At 38.5% G+C, this 18,102-nt stretch overlaps 1 protein-coding gene across 2 annotated transcripts in view; it reads right to left on the bottom strand.

Moving 5' to 3' along the window:
* The window catches only part of LOC141427622 (aminopeptidase N-like), a 31,470-nt gene extending 16,200 nt beyond the window's left edge, over positions 1–15,270 (bottom strand). The window contains exons 1-6 of one of the 2 annotated variants that reach the window (XM_074087230.1): positions 15,030–15,270; positions 7,628–7,824; positions 5,510–6,318; positions 4,960–5,115; positions 1,425–1,596; positions 193–341 (exon numbers count right to left, since the gene is read on the bottom strand). In XM_074087230.1, the coding sequence (XP_073943331.1) occupies positions 193–341; positions 1,425–1,596; positions 4,960–5,115; positions 5,510–6,318; positions 7,628–7,810 (1,469 nt within the window). In that variant the 5' untranslated portion in view covers positions 7,811–7,824; positions 15,030–15,270. Of the gene's footprint in view, positions 1–192; positions 342–1,424; positions 1,597–4,959; positions 5,116–5,509; positions 6,319–7,109; positions 7,413–7,627; positions 7,825–15,029 lie in introns of those variants that run through there. The other variant, XM_074087231.1, reaches the window with a different exon arrangement.
* Positions 15,271–18,102: the final 2,832 nt, after the last annotated feature.

The raw sequence follows: 18,102 nt of genomic DNA, 5'->3' as shown, positions 1-18,102 counted from the left end.
TCACTTTAGTTTTTTTTGCGAGCTACAACCTAAAGATTATGTGAAATCGAAATTTAGGGCTTTTACACACCGCGTTTTTTAAATGCATGTCAAAAACGCTGTGTGCAAAGGCCCTTATTGCCAATTAATAAAAGTTGACATTTGCTTAGACACATACCTTAAACTAAGTACGCTGGGTCTCGATCCTCTTACCTGAAGGTGATGAGCCCCCAGTTCTCCATGGCGCCGCTGGAGAAGTCCGGGACGGCCACGAGGTCCAACTTGTCCAGCACGTACGGGACCCCGAACACGTCCTCGTAGTAATCCAACAGTTTAGGGGTTATGTTCAAAGCGTAGTTAGCCTGAAAATGATTTACAATTAGACTTTAACCCGCGGATTCGCACTCGTAAACCATTAGATTCGACAGTTGTATTAAAATTCCCACGGGAATTCCCAAAAGTGCTATTGTGGATTTCATTAATATGACACCCTCATTATATTTTTTAGTGATCATAGCGTATAAGTTTTCAAGTTCACCATGCTATGAGTTGCTAGACCACATGATGTTAGATTAGATGTGAATCTGACATCTGGTAGGATAGTGAACGGTTGTGTTGCTCTGATGATGAACTCTGTTTGAGTTCGAAACGGGTCAACGTAGTGTGGTGGTGTGATAATTTTTTTTTATGTGTATGTTCACACAGCGTGGAGGCGGAGGACCTGCATAGACACATTTGTTACATAGATGTAGCTATCGCATGATCGCGGGTGAGCAAAGTAATCTATTTAAATAAAACAAAGTCGTGTTAGTACACCAATATAACTCCAGAATGGCTGGGCCAATTTTTATGTTTTTTTTTTTTTTTGGATTTATCTTCGTCAGGAATAAGATAATAAGTGTTAAAATCATTGGAACATTTACGAAAAAAGTAAAAACAATTTCTTATATAAAATGTTCATGGGTTTCGGAACTGTCAGTTATATACCTACCACATCCCCACACACTTACAATAATAAGTTAGTTATTTTATATTTGCCTAGAAAAATATACACTTAAAATAATTGATATGGCAAAACAACGTTGGCTGATGGTTTGGAAACGCAATTGGACCCACTAGATTAGACTAGATTTGAGGTATCCCATCTTAGACCTCTAGGTTGGCAACGCATCTGCAATACCCCTGGTGTTGCAGATGTTTATGGGCAGTGGTGATCTCTTACCATCAGCACAGCCATCAGGAGACCCACTTGCTCGTTTGCCATCGAGTTGAATAAAAAAAAAAAGATGGCGCTGTTGGTATGTTATCATAATATTAATGTTGTGTTTTTCGGGTAGGACGACGTTTGCGGGGCCGCTTGTTGTTTATAGTTCATAGTTCCGTTTGTAACCCTTCGGCTACAGAATCCTAAAAATGAATCTATTTAACTATTTCTCCGATCATACCTTACTGATCAACTCGGGCCTGGCCCATATGCGTATGGGTTTCGTGATGTTGTCCTTGCTGACGTAAGTCGTCTCGGCGGACGCGAAGTCGCTGACTATGTAGGCCACGAGATACGTGGACATGTTGACGGAACGTTCGAAATGTGTCCACTTCCAACCCGGAGAGTCAATGCTGCACGAAAGAGCAAATTTGAGAACTTGAGTGACAGTCTTTTACCGGCCCGGATAATACCGACATGGAACCGACCCTGTTTTTCGTATAATTAACACTAACGGGACGGGGAAACATGTCGGAATTTTTGGCATCCGGTTATCATGCCGGTATATATCAGGTCGGGAATGTTATGGCGGTATTTATTCATACCGGGTTGATATTGCATGACTGGAAAAAAAGCGAATGGAAATTTTACTACTAGGACATAACGATTTTGGGGAAACGATCTAACTAAGCCAATTGATTGCCCATTGCCACTTCAACGAGCTGATTCGCTGGGCTAAGTCGGTGACCTTCGTTCTTCTACGTATCTCCTCATTTCTGATTCGATTGCGTAGAGAAACCCCGAGCATAGCCCTTTCCATAGCTCGCTGAGCCTATTTATAAGGCCATAGAGAAGCACCACGTCTCGGATTCATATGTCATTACTGGCAACACAAACTGGTTGAAGACTTTTGTCTTAAGGCACTGAGGAATTTCGGACGATAAGATGTTGCGGAAAAACAGATTCATCAATCATCAGCGGCGGCCTTACCCATTGCGAGGCTTCGGGCAGCAGGTCTTTGCGAGGCCCTTTTGTCCTTCGTGAAAAGGTGACGCGGAAATATATTAAAAAAAACCTGTATTTTTAAAAAAATGCTTGGGTTGTTGCGAGAGGCCCCTGCAAGAGGGAGGCCCGGGCGACTGCCCTGTTCGCCCCCCCCCCAAGGCCGCCGCTGTCAATCATCACCATCTTAACATTGATAACGAATGGCTCAAGGTTCTAACCTGTTATAATTATTGTCCTTTTTACTAGACTCCCCGAGGGAAGGTTATGTTTTTCGAGCGTATGTATGAAAGTATGTATAATGTTTCTTTGATTCCCTCTGTAGTCTAAACAGCTGGACGTCTATATTAAATATGTTATGTATGCCATGTTAAATAAATAAATATAAAGGTGTATAATACGAAGGGAGTAACCTCGTGAGTCCCCGCGTACTTTAGAAATAACTAATTAACACTAAGAATAACGGTCTAATGTACTTTACAAAGCACAAATTGTTCATTGAATAAAGAATTTGAAGAGGAAACCCGTGTGGTGTCGGGTTTGGGTTAGAATTACACCTCTCCATTTCTTCCGTGGATGTCGTAAGAGGCGACTGAGGATATAGGTTAAGGTATATACCGTAGAAAAAAGCCGTGGTGGCCTAGTGGTTTGACCTATCGCCTCTCAAACAGAGGGTCGTGGGTTCAAACCCCGGCTCGCACCTCTGAGTTATTCGAAATTCATGTGCGGAATTACATTTGAAATTTACCACGAGCTTTGCGGTGAAGGTAAACATCGTGAGGAAACCTGCACAAACCTGCGAAGCAATTCAATGGTGCGTGTGAAGTTCCCAATCCGCACTGGGCCCGCGTGGGAAGTATGGCCCAAGCCTCTTGTTCTGAGAGGAGGCCTGTGCCCAGCAGTGGACGTATATAGGCTGGGATGATGATGATGATGATATACCGTAGGCGACAGGCTAGCAACCTGTCACTGTTGTACAGTTTTAGTCAAAGTTAAAACCTAAAATTGCTAAAAGTGGCTCCGAAGTGTTACCGCTCGTTTCGTGTGCTCTGCCTACCCCATTTGGGAATACCGGCGTGATGTTTGTGTGTGCGATAAAGAATTTTAACCTCGTAAGTCCTGACTTTTTTATCATACATAGTTCTACAGACCGAGACGTGAATTCTAAGTTTTGTGATTTTGGAAATCAATTACATACATTTAAAGTTCAAATTTAATTGAAAAATTTGTACTCCACCATACGGCAGTACATTCGGCAGTTATTCTTACAATTGATTTGTACTTTGTGAAGTACATGAGGACTTATGAGGTTAAGAATGTTGAAACAAACCTGGTGACCCACATGGTCTGAAAGTACCTACTATATCTGTTAAAAAAAGTTAGGACTCGGGAGGACAAATCCTCAATTTGAGGCGCCTTAGATTAAGTACAAACAAAATTGGATGTTATTTCTAACATTCAAAGTAGCGAGTTTAAACTGGGTACGTTGTTGAACTAGCAAACTAAATTAACATAAGCAGCTGATAATGATAAATTTAACTAGTCATGGGGTCAAGGCAGTCGTCGTGCGTTTACTACCAAACTGATACAGTTACAGACATATTAATGAAATTGGGTGAATTGTACAATAATTGATGTTTTTAAATTGTAGAGTTCCATACCGTACAGCGACAAAACGAAAGATTTATAAGAATAAAAGTATATTATATTAAAATCAAATCAAAATAATTTATTTTCGGATAACTGAGTAGATCCAAGTATTTTTAGTGTATACAATATTCTTATGAGACTATGGTAGTAAGCAGATAAGATGTATTTTTATTACATTAAATCAAATTACATTAATTTCCATGACATTCGTGTACACTGCCTAATTAATTAAATTCTGTTTCATTTCAAATTAACACATCACATCCAATTAAATTAAACTGTCTAATATTAATATTGAAACAAAAACAATAGAATATCTTAGAATAATCCTACATATTAAGTAGATATGAGTAAAATAAAGAAAAAAAGAACAGAAATATTGTAATGCCCAAAGGAGCAATAAGGGATCAATTAATTATAGGATCAATCCATTGTCTATCTGTTTGTCACAGTATATTAAATATGATGTATGAACAAATTTTGTTCTGACTACTGGACCGGTCATGTTGAAATTTAGCACATTTATAAGTATGTTTGTGCAAATTTGGAAATAAAATAAGTCATATAGTTTAAAAGTAATTTAACAAAATAAACATACTTAAATTGATCGTTTTCCCCTTCATACTCGTAATATGATATTATTCGAAATCACTTAGGTACTCATTTGTGTAGAACCCTCGGTACGCGAGTCCGACTCGCATTTAGCCGGTATATCAGAGAGTTTACTTAAGAAAATTAAACAAAAGATAGTTGATATCGAATCTTCAGCGTATCTCTCGGAAGACGATTGAACATATGACTAAGACAAGATACTTTGTGGTATTTACGCTGTTTGTTTCCCAATAAAGAAAAAATCCGGCTAAGAGCGTGTCGGACATGCCCAGGATAGGGTTCCGTATGAGTTATTTTATATTTTACTAAGTATTTTGTATTTCGTACGGAATTTTCCAAGTAGGTATGTTTTATTATAAGTTAAGTTTCTATTTACTCAACTACTTATTCTCAAGTAAATTTAGCCGTAATATATTAGCTTGTTAATTTGATATAAAATATTGTATTTACTAGCAACATTATACAAAAAAGTGATAGTAGTGTAATGCTACTAGAACTACTCAGCTACTCACATATCCTCCTGCGAAGACACCTTCATGTTGGACAAGGCCGTGAGATTGGCGAGGTGGGCGATGCTTATCTCGAACATGGCTTTGAAGGCCGGCTCGTCGAAGCAAGGGAACGCCGCGCGCGCAGATGTCGGCTCAAACTGGGTCACGCCTAAACTCCTGCGAGGATGAAAATAGACTGCATTGTTTCTGCTAATAAAACTAGTAACTAGGGGGTTTTTGTTAAACTATTTTAACCCTCGACAACAGACACCGACACGACACAGAACAAAACACCCGGAAAGCCCTGGTTTGATTGTGCCAGTCTCCCCAGGGATTTACTTGTGCGGTCAGGTCATAAATCTTTAAATATGATGAAAGTAGTTCCATCCCCAATGTGCATGGATTGTAATTAGATTGAGGACTTAGTAAATTTTTTGGTGGAGTGTGTATTGACTAAGGAATGATATGATGATGATGATGATGATAACAGTGAACAAAAAGTGTATCAGGTTACAGAAGTCTTTTTAAAAATTATTTTTTTATAAAAAGCTTCCAAATCAACATTACTCACCTGACTTGTTGATCGCTAGTGGTGTAGGTGCTTTTATAGAAACCCATCATGGCATCAGAGATATTGCCTTCAAACGTCAACTCCAACGTATAGTCCACATCAGTCTTGAGTGCTGAAGCCAGGGTTATAATCAACCGGTCTCCACTACCCTGAGCGATGGAGAGAATCTCAATATTCCTTGCTGCACTATGCGTAACTTGCGTATCAACCGGTGTGACAGTGTATTCCGTATTGTTGAAAATTGTAGATTCTGTTGTAAGCTCTGGTAAATTTGTTGGTGCATCATTCAAAGGTGTGTCGCTAATTGGTACCGTTTTGTTAGTTACGGTAGCATTACTTAGTACTGGGGGAGATTCAGTAGTGTTTGAGGACTGTGGCAGGTTGCTTTCTGGTGCGACAGAGGAGTTGGCTACTGGAATGGTAGCATCAGTTACAGCCGTCGGTGTATCTGTTGTATTACTAGTTGCTACATTTTCTGGTCCAACAGGCGTTGCTTCCGAAGCAACTTCTGCTTGTCGTTTACTCCTATGCAATGTCTCCACAGCTTCATATATTTGTTCTGTAAGCTTAGCATCTTGACTTATGCTAAGGCCTTTTGAGTGTAAGGTTATTTCTTTCACATTTTTATTAGCTCTAATGGTTATGTAGACTTCCCCTTTGAAAATTGATTTATCTAGGTCAGTCTTTAGTTTCAGACGGTAAAAACTTGGGACCACGTCCGAGGGCAGGCGGAGGTCTGGAGATGGAGGGCCAGTGTAGCCAAATGGCTCTGACTCGTCCCAGATATCTTCAGGGGGTTTTTGAGATACCTGAAAGTATGAAAAATTGTTTTTGGGTCAATCAAATTTTTCTTGTTTGTTATTCTGTCCCGTTGTCCAAGAGACAACAGTGACCAAGTTTCTTAAAAAAACTGCTTTGATAGATGCGACTAATATGCTTAGGAGATAGTCCATAAAATAATGAGCTTGTAACTATGACAAAAATGTATACTCGATGAATTTTAACCACAGAAAACATATCAAAACTCGTGGTTTTAAAGAGTTGTCCAGGGGACGTAACCATAGCAACGAGGTACAAGAAAAAGTAAATCAACCCTTTTATGTATTAGTTTGCAGTTTCATGAGGTAAAATTTTATACTTATTTGAGAGTTTCAGTAACAAACTGTTATGGTTAGTTGCTGCTTAAAATTTTAGCATCCGATTATGTCAGTAAGTATGTAGGTACAGTCCAGGGCATAAATATCTATACAGCTATAGCGTCAAATATAAGTATACATCAACCTTATGGTTAGTGGCATAAAGGTATCTGTATGCCATGACTGTACAGTTCTATTGAATAATGTTTTTCCATCATATTTATCTTGCTGTGTCAATTAGTTTCAGTAATATTCAGTAAGCTAGTTGAGAAAGCAAGATAAATACTAACTTTTCCGACAAAATACGATGGCAAAACATTCTTCACTTACACTGTACATCGAAAATGTGCACAAGTGAAAGCTTTTAAGTTCAACTTGTTATTAATGTGTTATTCGATTAATTTAAGTGTAAAAAAAATATGTATCTTTTAACAATACAATTCTGGTGAATTTAGGCAACTTACAGTTTTAAATCCATTGATAATAACTGCACTTATTAATACTACAACAACACATAATTTTAAACACATTTTACTTAACAAATAAAAAACGATCACAGATTATAAATGCACGACAAAACGACAAGAGTATTTGTAAATAATCAAATCTTCCTCATTTTATCAAAGAACGGTTATAAATAGGGAAAAAATAATTTATTCCTTTAAATAATCACGGACTTTCCGCGCACCGTCACCGAACTGTCATTGTGACGTTTTTTTTTTTAAGCTCTGGAGAGACGGAGAGACCTCGGCAATAAGCTTCCGACCGCGAAGTGTGAGCATAAGGTCAGACTACCGGAAATTCTCAATGAAACTGATAATACTTTATTTACAATTTTTCAAGTTCTCTGTTGCGATAAGCGATTATCACTTTTTTTACATAAGCTTGTAAAATTGACGCACCGCAGATAGGTACTTAAAGATAACAATCTACTAACTTATTTCTAAAGAGGACAAAGGTTAAGTATTTTATCATTAGGTACCTTAAAGTATGTGATGAAATAAACTATTATTCCGACTAGGGCAGCGACAACGACGGCGCAAATTATGTAAAAGATGCAAACACACGTAGTTACAAATATGCCTCCCTTCCTTTCATATTGAATGTCTTCTGCGTTTTGCGATTCGAAAGCCAGGAACTGGTGGCGACTGTTCGACAAGCTCATGGTGTCAAATCATTCTGGAAAATATTGTTATGTTAAAATATTATACCTCTCAGTACCTAGAGTTTATTAAATAATTTATTGAATCAGGCGTTACTTTGCGGAGGTCCATATCAAAGAACTAAAATAATTTCTTTGCTCACACGCAACCTTATGAAAGCTACATTTATGCAAGCGTTCATGCAGTTCCTGCACCTCCACACTGTAAAAACACACAGAAATCACACAAACCACAGTCTAACACCTGGTTTTGTTGCTCTGAACACATGGTTGGTCTGAGCTATGGTTGAGTTCGAAACGCGTCAGTGTAGTGTGGTGGTGGTGATAGATGGGTTTGTGTGATTTGTGTGTGTTCTTACAGTGTAGACAGTAGTGGCGTTAGATAGGGCGCGGTGGGGCGACCGTCGAGGGCGCCGGACTTAAAGTGGGCCTGTAGGCCTGTAGGTGTAGGTTTAGGTCGCAGGACCGATGAACGGTGGAGTATAAGAGTCTTCGAATGGAGACCACGGACGGGAAAACGTAGTGTAGGGCGTCCTGAGGCACGGTGGACGGGCGACTTTGAGAGGGTCGCTAGCGGCGGATGGATAAGAGGGGCTGAAGAGTGAGTGTTGTGGCGCGCCATGGAAGAGGCCTATGTCCAGCAGTGGACTCCTGTAGGCTGATGATGATGACGGATAAATGTGATGCCGTCTCTGTTTGTTTTGTCCGATTAGAAGGAGACGGCATCATATTTATCCGCAGAGCCTAACTTCTACTATTTTAAGCTGTGTATCGAATTGCTCTGCTATGCGCTTGCGACGCCGTGGCCAATGCTCCGGCGCAGGCGACGCGATAACGCAACGATTACCCCATGTGTTTCTAATCACGATTATTTTCATGGAAATACAGATTAAATGCAAGGCTGCCGAAGTACTGGCCGTTTTGAACGATTAGAAAAAAAATAACAGTCATTATATTTTTCTTAAAACAATAGCGCATCAATATAAAGATCAAAGAAAATGGTTACAAAGCGAATTTAAATTTTTTGATAAAGCCTACGAGGGTTAATAGTTATTTGTGTCACAAGGGAGCAAAATGGTGTATTTACGGCGAGGGCGTACATTGAATCCAGAATGTAGCGAAGGATTCTAAAGTAGAATCCTGAGCGTAATGAGGGATTCAAGTGTTAACGCCCAAGATGAAAATAATTTTGCTCCCGAGTGGCTCATACAACTTTTCACACCGAGCATTAAGAAACTTGAAAAAAAAACAAATTCTAAATATTATTAAAGAACAACCAGCATAGAAAATGGCGTGGCTTTACAATTATCAACTTCAAAAAATGGCATTTGCAATAAAATACTTAGAAAAGCCTTTAACAGAAAAGTGGCACTTTGCTCCCTCTCGTCAGGGAGGAAAATGAAGGAGAGATGTGAAAAAAGTTATTCTTAATTAAATAAAAAAATACGAAAATCGCCGACTAAAAGCAGGTATACTATTGAAAGAAAAAAAAATTATATCCTAAATTATAATTTCACCCGTGGTTAGTAATAATTATTGTTACTCTACAAAAATTTGTCGATGTGAAAGCTGTTCGGATAGGTATAACCCACGATACAACTACTCCACGCAACGCAACGCAACGCGTAGTACAGTCAGCATACAAACACACAACCAAATTGTGCGCGAGAAATGCTGGAGATGAATCCCAAGGAGCACACCAACTATGGGCAGAAACCTCCCCCTTCTGCTATAATGTGAAAAATAGTGAAAATGTTGAGTAGGTACACATTTTTTAATCTGTCGAATGGGTATATTTTTTTTCACACTTCTCATTTAGAAAAGTAACTTTTCCTCCCTGACGAGAGGGATAAAAGTGCAACTTTTCTGTTCAAGGCTTTCCCAAGTGTTTTGCTACGCAATTTTCTATGCTAGTTGCTCTTTAATTATATTTGGAATTGTTTTATTTCAATTTTAGTCATACTCTGTGTGCAAAGTTGTATGAGTCACTCGCGACGCTCAGCATTCTATTGTAAAATCCTTCGCTACATTCTGGATTCAATGTACCGCCCTCGCCGTAAATACATCATTTTGCTCCCTCGTGACACAATACTTATTTGTGTCACAAGGGAGCAAAGTACAAAGGGAGCGTACATTGAATCCAGAATGTGAGCGAGGATTCTGCAATAGAATCCTGAGCGTAGCGAGTGATTCTAAAGTAGAATCCTGAGTTTAATGAGGGATTCAAGTGTTAACGCCCAAGATGAAAATAATTTTGCTCATACAACTTTTCACACAGAGCATTAAAAAACTTGAAAAAAAAAACTAAATATTGTTAAAGAACAACCAGCATAGAAAATGGCGTGGCTTTACAATTATCAACTTCAAAAATGGCATTTGCAATAAAACACCTAGAAAAGCCTTGATCAGAAAAATTGCTCTTTGCTCCCTCTCGTCAGGGAGGAAAAGTAACTATTCTGAAGGAGAGGTGTGAAAATAGTTATATGTGTATTCAAAAATCGAAGTTCGTATCGTATCGTCCCTCTCACTCTTGTATCCTACTAATATTATAAATCTGAAAGTTTGTGAGTAATTGAGTGAGTGAGTGAGTATGTTTGTTACTTCTTCACGCTGAAACGGCTGGACGGATTTGGATGAAATTTGGCGAAAAAATAGTTTATAACCTGGATTAAAACATAGAATACTTTTTATTCCGATATTCCCACGGGATATGGATAAAATCTCGAAATAACAACCGCTGGGCTTAGAGTCATGAAATTCGGTACGTAGGTTGTACATCTGGAATAACACATATGCTATTTTTATCCCAATATTCCCACGGGATAGGGATAAAATCTCGAAATAACAACTGCTGGGCTTGGAGTCATGAAATTTGGTATGGTTGTTATAATATAACGTCAATGTAAACCACGATGTAATTTTAGGGAATTCCCACGAGAATTTAATAAAATCCCGGAATTTCAATTCAACTGCTGTATCTAATGATTTACGAGTGCGAAGCCGCGGGTATACGCTGGTTAAATAATATTAGCGTGAGCGGGACGGCAAGATACGAAGTTCGAATTTTGCATTCCGTAGTACTGCAGGGCTACTACGAAACTCGAAACTGACACTTATACTGTATAATACGAGAGCGAGAGAGACGGTACGATACGAACTTCGAGTTTCGAGTTTCGTAGTAGCCCTGCAGGGCCAGGTCAGGATTTTGAATGGATTCCATGACCTGTTGAAGTTTGTCTGCCGGTGAAATTACTGGCACTTGAGGTATCCCATCTTAGGCCTCTAGGTTGGCAACGCATCTGCAATACCCCTGGTGTTGCAGGTGTTTCTGGGCGGTGGTGATCTCTTACCATCAGGAGACCCACTTGCTCGTTTGTCATCCAGTCGAATAAAAAAAAAAGTTTAAGTTATTTAAAGGGCTACCCGACGTTTTTATCGATTTTTGACAAGGTTTGAATCGTATCTCCTAATTTGCACTACAGATAGAATTATAAGTCAAACGGCTATCGGTTCTCCAATCTATTTTATCTCCATCGAAAATACAAACTGAAATATAGATGCACAGAAAAACCAGAAAAATAAGACCAGCGCTGGAAATCGAACCCAGGTCCTCGGCATTCCGTGCCGTGTGCTATACCGCTACACCACCGCTGGACAACGATACAGACACGAATTTCTCCTATGCACCTCATATCTCAGCTTGTGTTGTTTCTTATTTAGCCACTTAAGCAGCGACACTAGCGACATCTATGCCGTAGCCCTCATCGAGAAACTTTCGATATAGGTTTTACGGGATGACCGTAAAAGTAACAAAAAATTTGGAATTGAAATAAAAAATACAAAAAGATTCCAAAAAAACCAATCTATTTTATCTCCATTTTTGTCTACCGAATTTTGAAAAAAATGAATACTTACTTCATTTTGTATGATTTTTTTAAACATTGTCTGAAAAAACACTTATTTCGTATATCTATTGACGTGAAAGATCTAACATATACGAAATCTACATACTTATTTGGGTTCGTCTTTGACGTCTCTAAAAACTGGTCGAGGGTTTTCATTTGAAACTAATTAACATAAAAGTTATGGCCAGAAAACCAGTTTTTTGGCCTAAAATTGTTCAACTTTGATGCCAAATGTCTCGAAAACAATAAACTTTGAAGTAAACATGGGATACTATATTGCTTAAAGCCGTTGTTGTTAATATAATAAGCTACAAAATACATTAGAAAACGAAGGAATTCAGATCGAAGGTCATTGGGGCATGGGATCCCCTTCAATCCAAATCCATCCAAATCCAAATCCATTTATTGCCAGATTTGTTTTTCCTTTTTAGTTTTAATTTAAAACTTTTAAGGCACTCAGGTTTAACCAAACTAACTTATGAAAGTTGAAAAGCTCCCGACATTGTAATTTCAGTTCAACACCTATCTCAAAAACGGCTGAACTGATTTTTATTAATTAGATACAGCTAAGAACCTCGCTTTCACGTTAAAAAGTCCGCAACGAAATCGGTCCATCTGTGTGAGGCTGGTTTTAGTGTCACGCGTACCGTCAGTACGGATCGCTCCGCACAGGCTTTTTATATGAGTTTCCTATCCGCGCGGACGGTCGTCCGTACGGACCCCTCCGTATTACTCTAAAACGCTCCCAGGAAGCTCATATACGTATAAGCCTGTGCGGAGCGATCCGTACTGACGGTACGCGTGACACTAAAACCAGCCTGAAAGCTACGATGCTACAGTAAATGTACCTTCTCATAAATAAGTATGACTAATAAGACGTCACTACCAATTATAGCCGTAGATCATCAATTGTTTTCCCATTGTGATAACTATAATGTCTCTAATTATCTCACACACAATAGGAAAACAATTGATGATATCCTCAACGACATATTCATCGATTCTCTTCACTAACTATAAATATATTTGAATTATCTACTACCTATTAGCTCGCTACCCTACTCCGTTACCAGCCAGTCAGAGTAAAGAAATAATAAACTTCATGTCGAGTTATACTCATCTCATTGCAATAGTGTAGGGCAGTTAGGGTTGTATAGGTCGATCCATAAGAGCTAGCATGAATGAATTGAATGAATGAATGAGAATATTTTCTCAAAAATGTCCGTAAAAGTTGACATTATTCTTTACATATCAGAAGGTGAAGTGCATAGTTTATGGTCAGCGAAAACTTAAAAAATTAAAAAGATTGCAGGCGCGCTAGCTCGACAATAAAGAATTAGCGCGCCTGCAATCAGTCACATTTTTTTTTAAAGTTAAAAAGGCCATGGAAATGTTGGCACAAGTCGTATACAGTACAGCCAAGTCTAATGGCCGGTATCAGATATTTTGTTGGAACTCCGGACTTTTTCTATTGGGTCTGAAATAGCTTGTGGTGTTTTCGGTGGAAAAATACACCTGCAGTTTATTTTTAATGAAAAAAGGCGGGAAAGCATAAGTAAAATATTGGAATAAAATTAAATTTTATAATATACTTTGAGAAAAAGTTTATTCTATTTCAGAATTATTCACCATTTTTGAGAAAAGCTTTATATTAGTCTCGGCTGGAATAGCAATTGCTGGCTTCGTATTAGTTAAACGGACTCGCAAGCTCGTCCGTTTAATACTCATACTCAGCCAGCAATTGCCTACTTCCAGGCCACGACAATAATCTACTATTAAGTCAGTGTGGACCATAAAATGATTAAATTATACAGGTTGATAAAATAATATGATCGTGTTTTTATGTTATCTCGTCTCGTACCCACTCCAATGCAGTATAAAAGTATTATTGATGTTATAATAAAGCATTATTAAATAAAATCTCCGACACCGGCATAGCCCGAAGAATTTGCTCGCAGGACTGATGGCCGATGGGGTCAGAAGGTCCTCGAATGGCGTCCGCGGACTTTGAGACGAGCTGTCGGTAAGTAGACCTCCAACAAGATGAAGCGAAGGCCTGGTTAAGATCGCGGGATGGCGGTGGATGCGGAGAGCACAAGACCGGTCTGAGTGAAGAGCCTTGGGGCTTTCGGCTGACATGATGATGATGTTGCATAAAAGGAGAATGATGAAATGAATGAGTTAATGTCTAAATCTGCTGTCATTACTCATTACATGACATGTTCTTGTGTGCGACCTCAACTCTGGTGGCATTGCCTATACTAGGGTGGAACCTTTACGCTACTGATGTCATATTAATACTCCGGACATCTGCCAAGGAAATCGAAGTAAAATTGATTATTAAAAGGTCCATAGGCATAACATCTGCCTGCAGAGAGATCTCGATTGTAGCCTCTCCCCACAAAAAAAAAATAAAAACTGGTACGCGATTGAGTTTCCTCAACTGTACCTAATTTGTATGGTTTTCTTGAATACCGAGGAAGTATTATTGTGTCCTTGCTTAAAAGATATTAAGAGGCCCCTGTGTAAGACCAGCAGGGCTACTACGAAACTCGAAACTCGAAGTTCGTGTCGTGCGGTCCCAATGACACTTTAATACGAGAGCGAGAGGGACCGTACGACACGAACTTCGAGTTTCGAGTTTCGTAGTAGCCCAGCAGCACTCGCATAGTGACAAGCGACATTATATTCGTACAATTCATTCGTGTCAGCTCTTGAGAAACGTCTTATAATACACAGTAGGTACGCAGAAAATTTGGTCCGGTAAGTAACGCCTGATTGATCAATTAGTGAGGCATTTTACGCTTGTGTGAGAGTGAGAGAGTAGAATTGCAAGTTGCAAGCCCAAACTCTGTGCTAAACATGCAATCGAAAAACGCACAGAACAGCTGCCCAGCAGAGTTATTATGCCTGTACCTTATGTATTTTTTTTAGACAGGATTGAGCTTCTTTAACCGAAGAGGCATTTGGCGTCATATTTTATATAGGTAATCTTTAAGACGAGTTCGAAGCGCTCCGTTAAATGAGATAATATATATATATCAAAATTTTTTGAAATACCAGCCTTAAAATAACCAATGAACTGTAGCAGGCAAAATTCTGTCTACATTAAAAAAAATAGCATAATTTCATTGAAACTTTTTCCACGTTAATTTTCGCAATAACTTCTCATTAGTAGTTATTATTGTTCTTAGTTCAGTTAATTACACTGCTGTCAACTTTAATTTTTCAAAATTGCAATGTAAACGTACCTAATCTAACCTTGCTTATTTTAAAATTCGCAAATTAAAAATATGAACGATCAAGAAAATACTAACCGTCTCGCAAAAATCCAACGTCATAAACACATATAACACTGGCAGTCAACAAAAACCATTCACGAGACACCATTAATCAAAGTTAAAAAGAATAAATTTAAATTTAACGAAAGAATCCACGGTACATAATGTCACAAGCGGCGCATGCTCCGTGCTATGGCTTTATGAAAACTCGTGCGGTATTTTACGCTCTTGACAAATTAACCAAGGCCCGCTGCAGTCCTACACTTTACTCCTTTGAGGGGAGGCAGAACTTAGCTCGAGGGGGGAGCCAGAGCTCTAACTGCACTGGTTCACGGTAAAAGAAAATTCTACCTACACCAATGACGTTGTCGACCTTGCGGGTAATGTCTGGTTTCGAAGATCTGACTGCTAATTACTTATTTTAATATTTCATTGTACCACTTTGTTTACCGAGATCTGTATACAGAAATTTAATACCAATTCATTGGTTAATTAACAGATGGGAGTGATTCATTAGTGGACAGTGATATGTTTGCTAAGCATTATGTCATCGAAATATTTCGCAGATTAAAATTGTTGTGGCGTCATAATATCTGACAAAGGAAATTTTGTAATTTCTAGTTTATTGTTTGACCACTTCTTAAGGGGACGTCGGCAGCTAAATTTATTTTTTCTTGCAGGTAGATTTGGTACGTTATTTTTTTATTTTTTTAACGTTGGTGCAAGAAAAATCGTGCAAATCGCATTAGGCACTTGTCTCACCGCCGGCGAGGAAACGATTGGCTATCGACTATTTTCTCGCTCAAGAAACGAACAAAAGATATAAGATCCTGTGTGAGTAAAAGAGACACATATATTAATAGTTGATCGCTGGCTGTTCACACTGTCGGCGAGAACTCGCTCTTACATCTTTTGTCGCAGCGACAAGAGCTATAAAACTCGCTGAGCTATAGATACTCGCTCAGCGATGTCAGCTTGGCGGCCGCCCCGCACGAGCGAGTCGAGTGGAGCGAGTAATCGCCCGTCGCACGCGAACACTCGCTTACAGCCGAGCGACAAAACTACACTCGCTTCTCGCTGCTCGCCCACTCGTTTCTAGTTACTCGCTCTACTCGCTTCTCGCTCATCGTCGGCAGTGGGACCAGTGCCTTACATTGCGGCGCTCGATTGGCCACTTCATGACCGTAAGTTTTACGGCCTCGCAATGTAATGCAACTTTCTCGATTATTCTTGCAGGTCTAAACTGGGCTTTTGATTTGACAGCTGCTGATTTGAGGAACTTGATGCAACTCACAGTAAAGTCTAGTTTAGACTTACATTGAAAATCATGCAATACATTCAATCAATCAATCTTACTTTTTAACTTATCAATAAAAGTTAAATAAAAGCGAATAATGACTTATTCGTCATCCAGAATCGATTAAATTGATTGTAAACATATTGCGCCATAAGATCTGCTTGACTCAACACAAACAATCGGTCTAGCTAATTAATTGATCAGTAAACAAGTGCCTTCAACCTGGCGAGGGTCATGGCTCCGAAAACAATACACATTTGACACATTTACTTACTTTTTTTTACCGGTAGTTTACCTAGGCCAAGGAGGGATGGATATTCCTATTGATTTTAAACTACAAGGATATAGGCATTCCACAGAACAAAAAAATATTCAACGTATGTCATTGTCTTAAATGACGGCTTAGGAGTTTGAAGTGTTTTAAGTGTGGCGGGGCAAAAAACAAACGGATAGATAGACAAACAGAGTTACATGTATTAGTTTAGTATAGTATGGATTGAAGGATGTTTTAATACCATTCAATATCAAACTCCAAATATTGGCACCTTCACTATGCTCGAGTGACAAGTTATCTCTGGTTCCTTTCCTCCCGTGTTGAACAATCAACTATTTTCGTTCGATAACACACATTGTCAAGCTTTAATTGAGAAGTAAATAAAAAAACAGACAAATACGATTTAAGATTCCTTGAAACCAGTCTCACTTTTTATTACTTCCTTCCTTATTTTTGGCGATGCCCAAAAATTACTGATGTAATGAACATGTTCCGCACCGCATAAGGAAAATCCGCCACAATCTTATCCTGATAATTGAAAGTGGCGCTGCTGTCTTAGGTAACTCTTACCTGATCGCATTAGTTCGTGGTTTATCCACGGATTTAATAAGTTTGTTTTCCGAAGGCGTGTTGGTGCCTTAAATTGAATGATTTATTATTGGTATTGCAATATCGCTGTGATTCAACAGATTTAAAATGACGTCATAATCTTAACAAGGTGTTTCCTGAGTGCAGGAACCATGGCGTTCGTTCGACTTAGATTAAACTTAGTTATCGTTTCGTGGAATAACAACCATAGGTGTATTTAGACTTCGCCACAGAATAAGAAATAGTACAAGTTCAGAAGTCCCTCATAAAAACATCGTTTAGGCGTATAAAAATGTCAACGGTAGGTACGGTCAAGTGTAAAAATATGAACTTATTCATAGTTTAAAAAATATGTACCACAGATTCTTATTCCGACGCAATAAGGCCGTAGTAACATATTTTTGAGTGGTTCGAATAGATACTTATTTTTGCACTTGACTGTACGTACACACGCGTTCAAAATTGCATGGACATGACAGGCTTGCATTCTCTTGAGATTCTCTTTTATCGGAATTATGCACAAATAAACTAGATGGCGCTAGTAGCGAAACTCAATTATTATGTTCTAAATGAGTATATTCCGTGGTAAATATTTTTTACCAGCGAATATTATCTTCTATAGCGTTAGTGGGTAACTGCAATCAATAACTGTATTCTTATTATAAGTAGGTATAATACTCGGTGGAGATTTTTTATATCTAGTCTATGGTAGCGTATGAGAACTGATGTTGTATCATTGTTTATATTTTAAATTAGAAAGTTCGAAGGGTCGGTCCCACAGCCCTTGAAGTAAACTGTAGCATAATCTTTTTAAGATCGAAAATCAAATCTGACGTAATACCATTTCTTTTTATTTAATTCTCATTATTGCGACATTTTTATTTAAAAACCGTATAAAGAATTAATTAAATATTGTATTTATTAAGTAATCGTTTGTAACGGATTTAAAA

This window comes from Choristoneura fumiferana, chromosome 4 (genome assembly GCF_025370935.1).
Source record: "Choristoneura fumiferana chromosome 4, NRCan_CFum_1, whole genome shotgun sequence".
Taxonomy (NCBI): Eukaryota; Metazoa; Arthropoda; class Insecta; order Lepidoptera; family Tortricidae; genus Choristoneura; species Choristoneura fumiferana.
The sequence above is the reverse complement of the archived record's forward strand: the minus strand, read 5'-3'. Positions and strand labels throughout refer to the sequence as shown.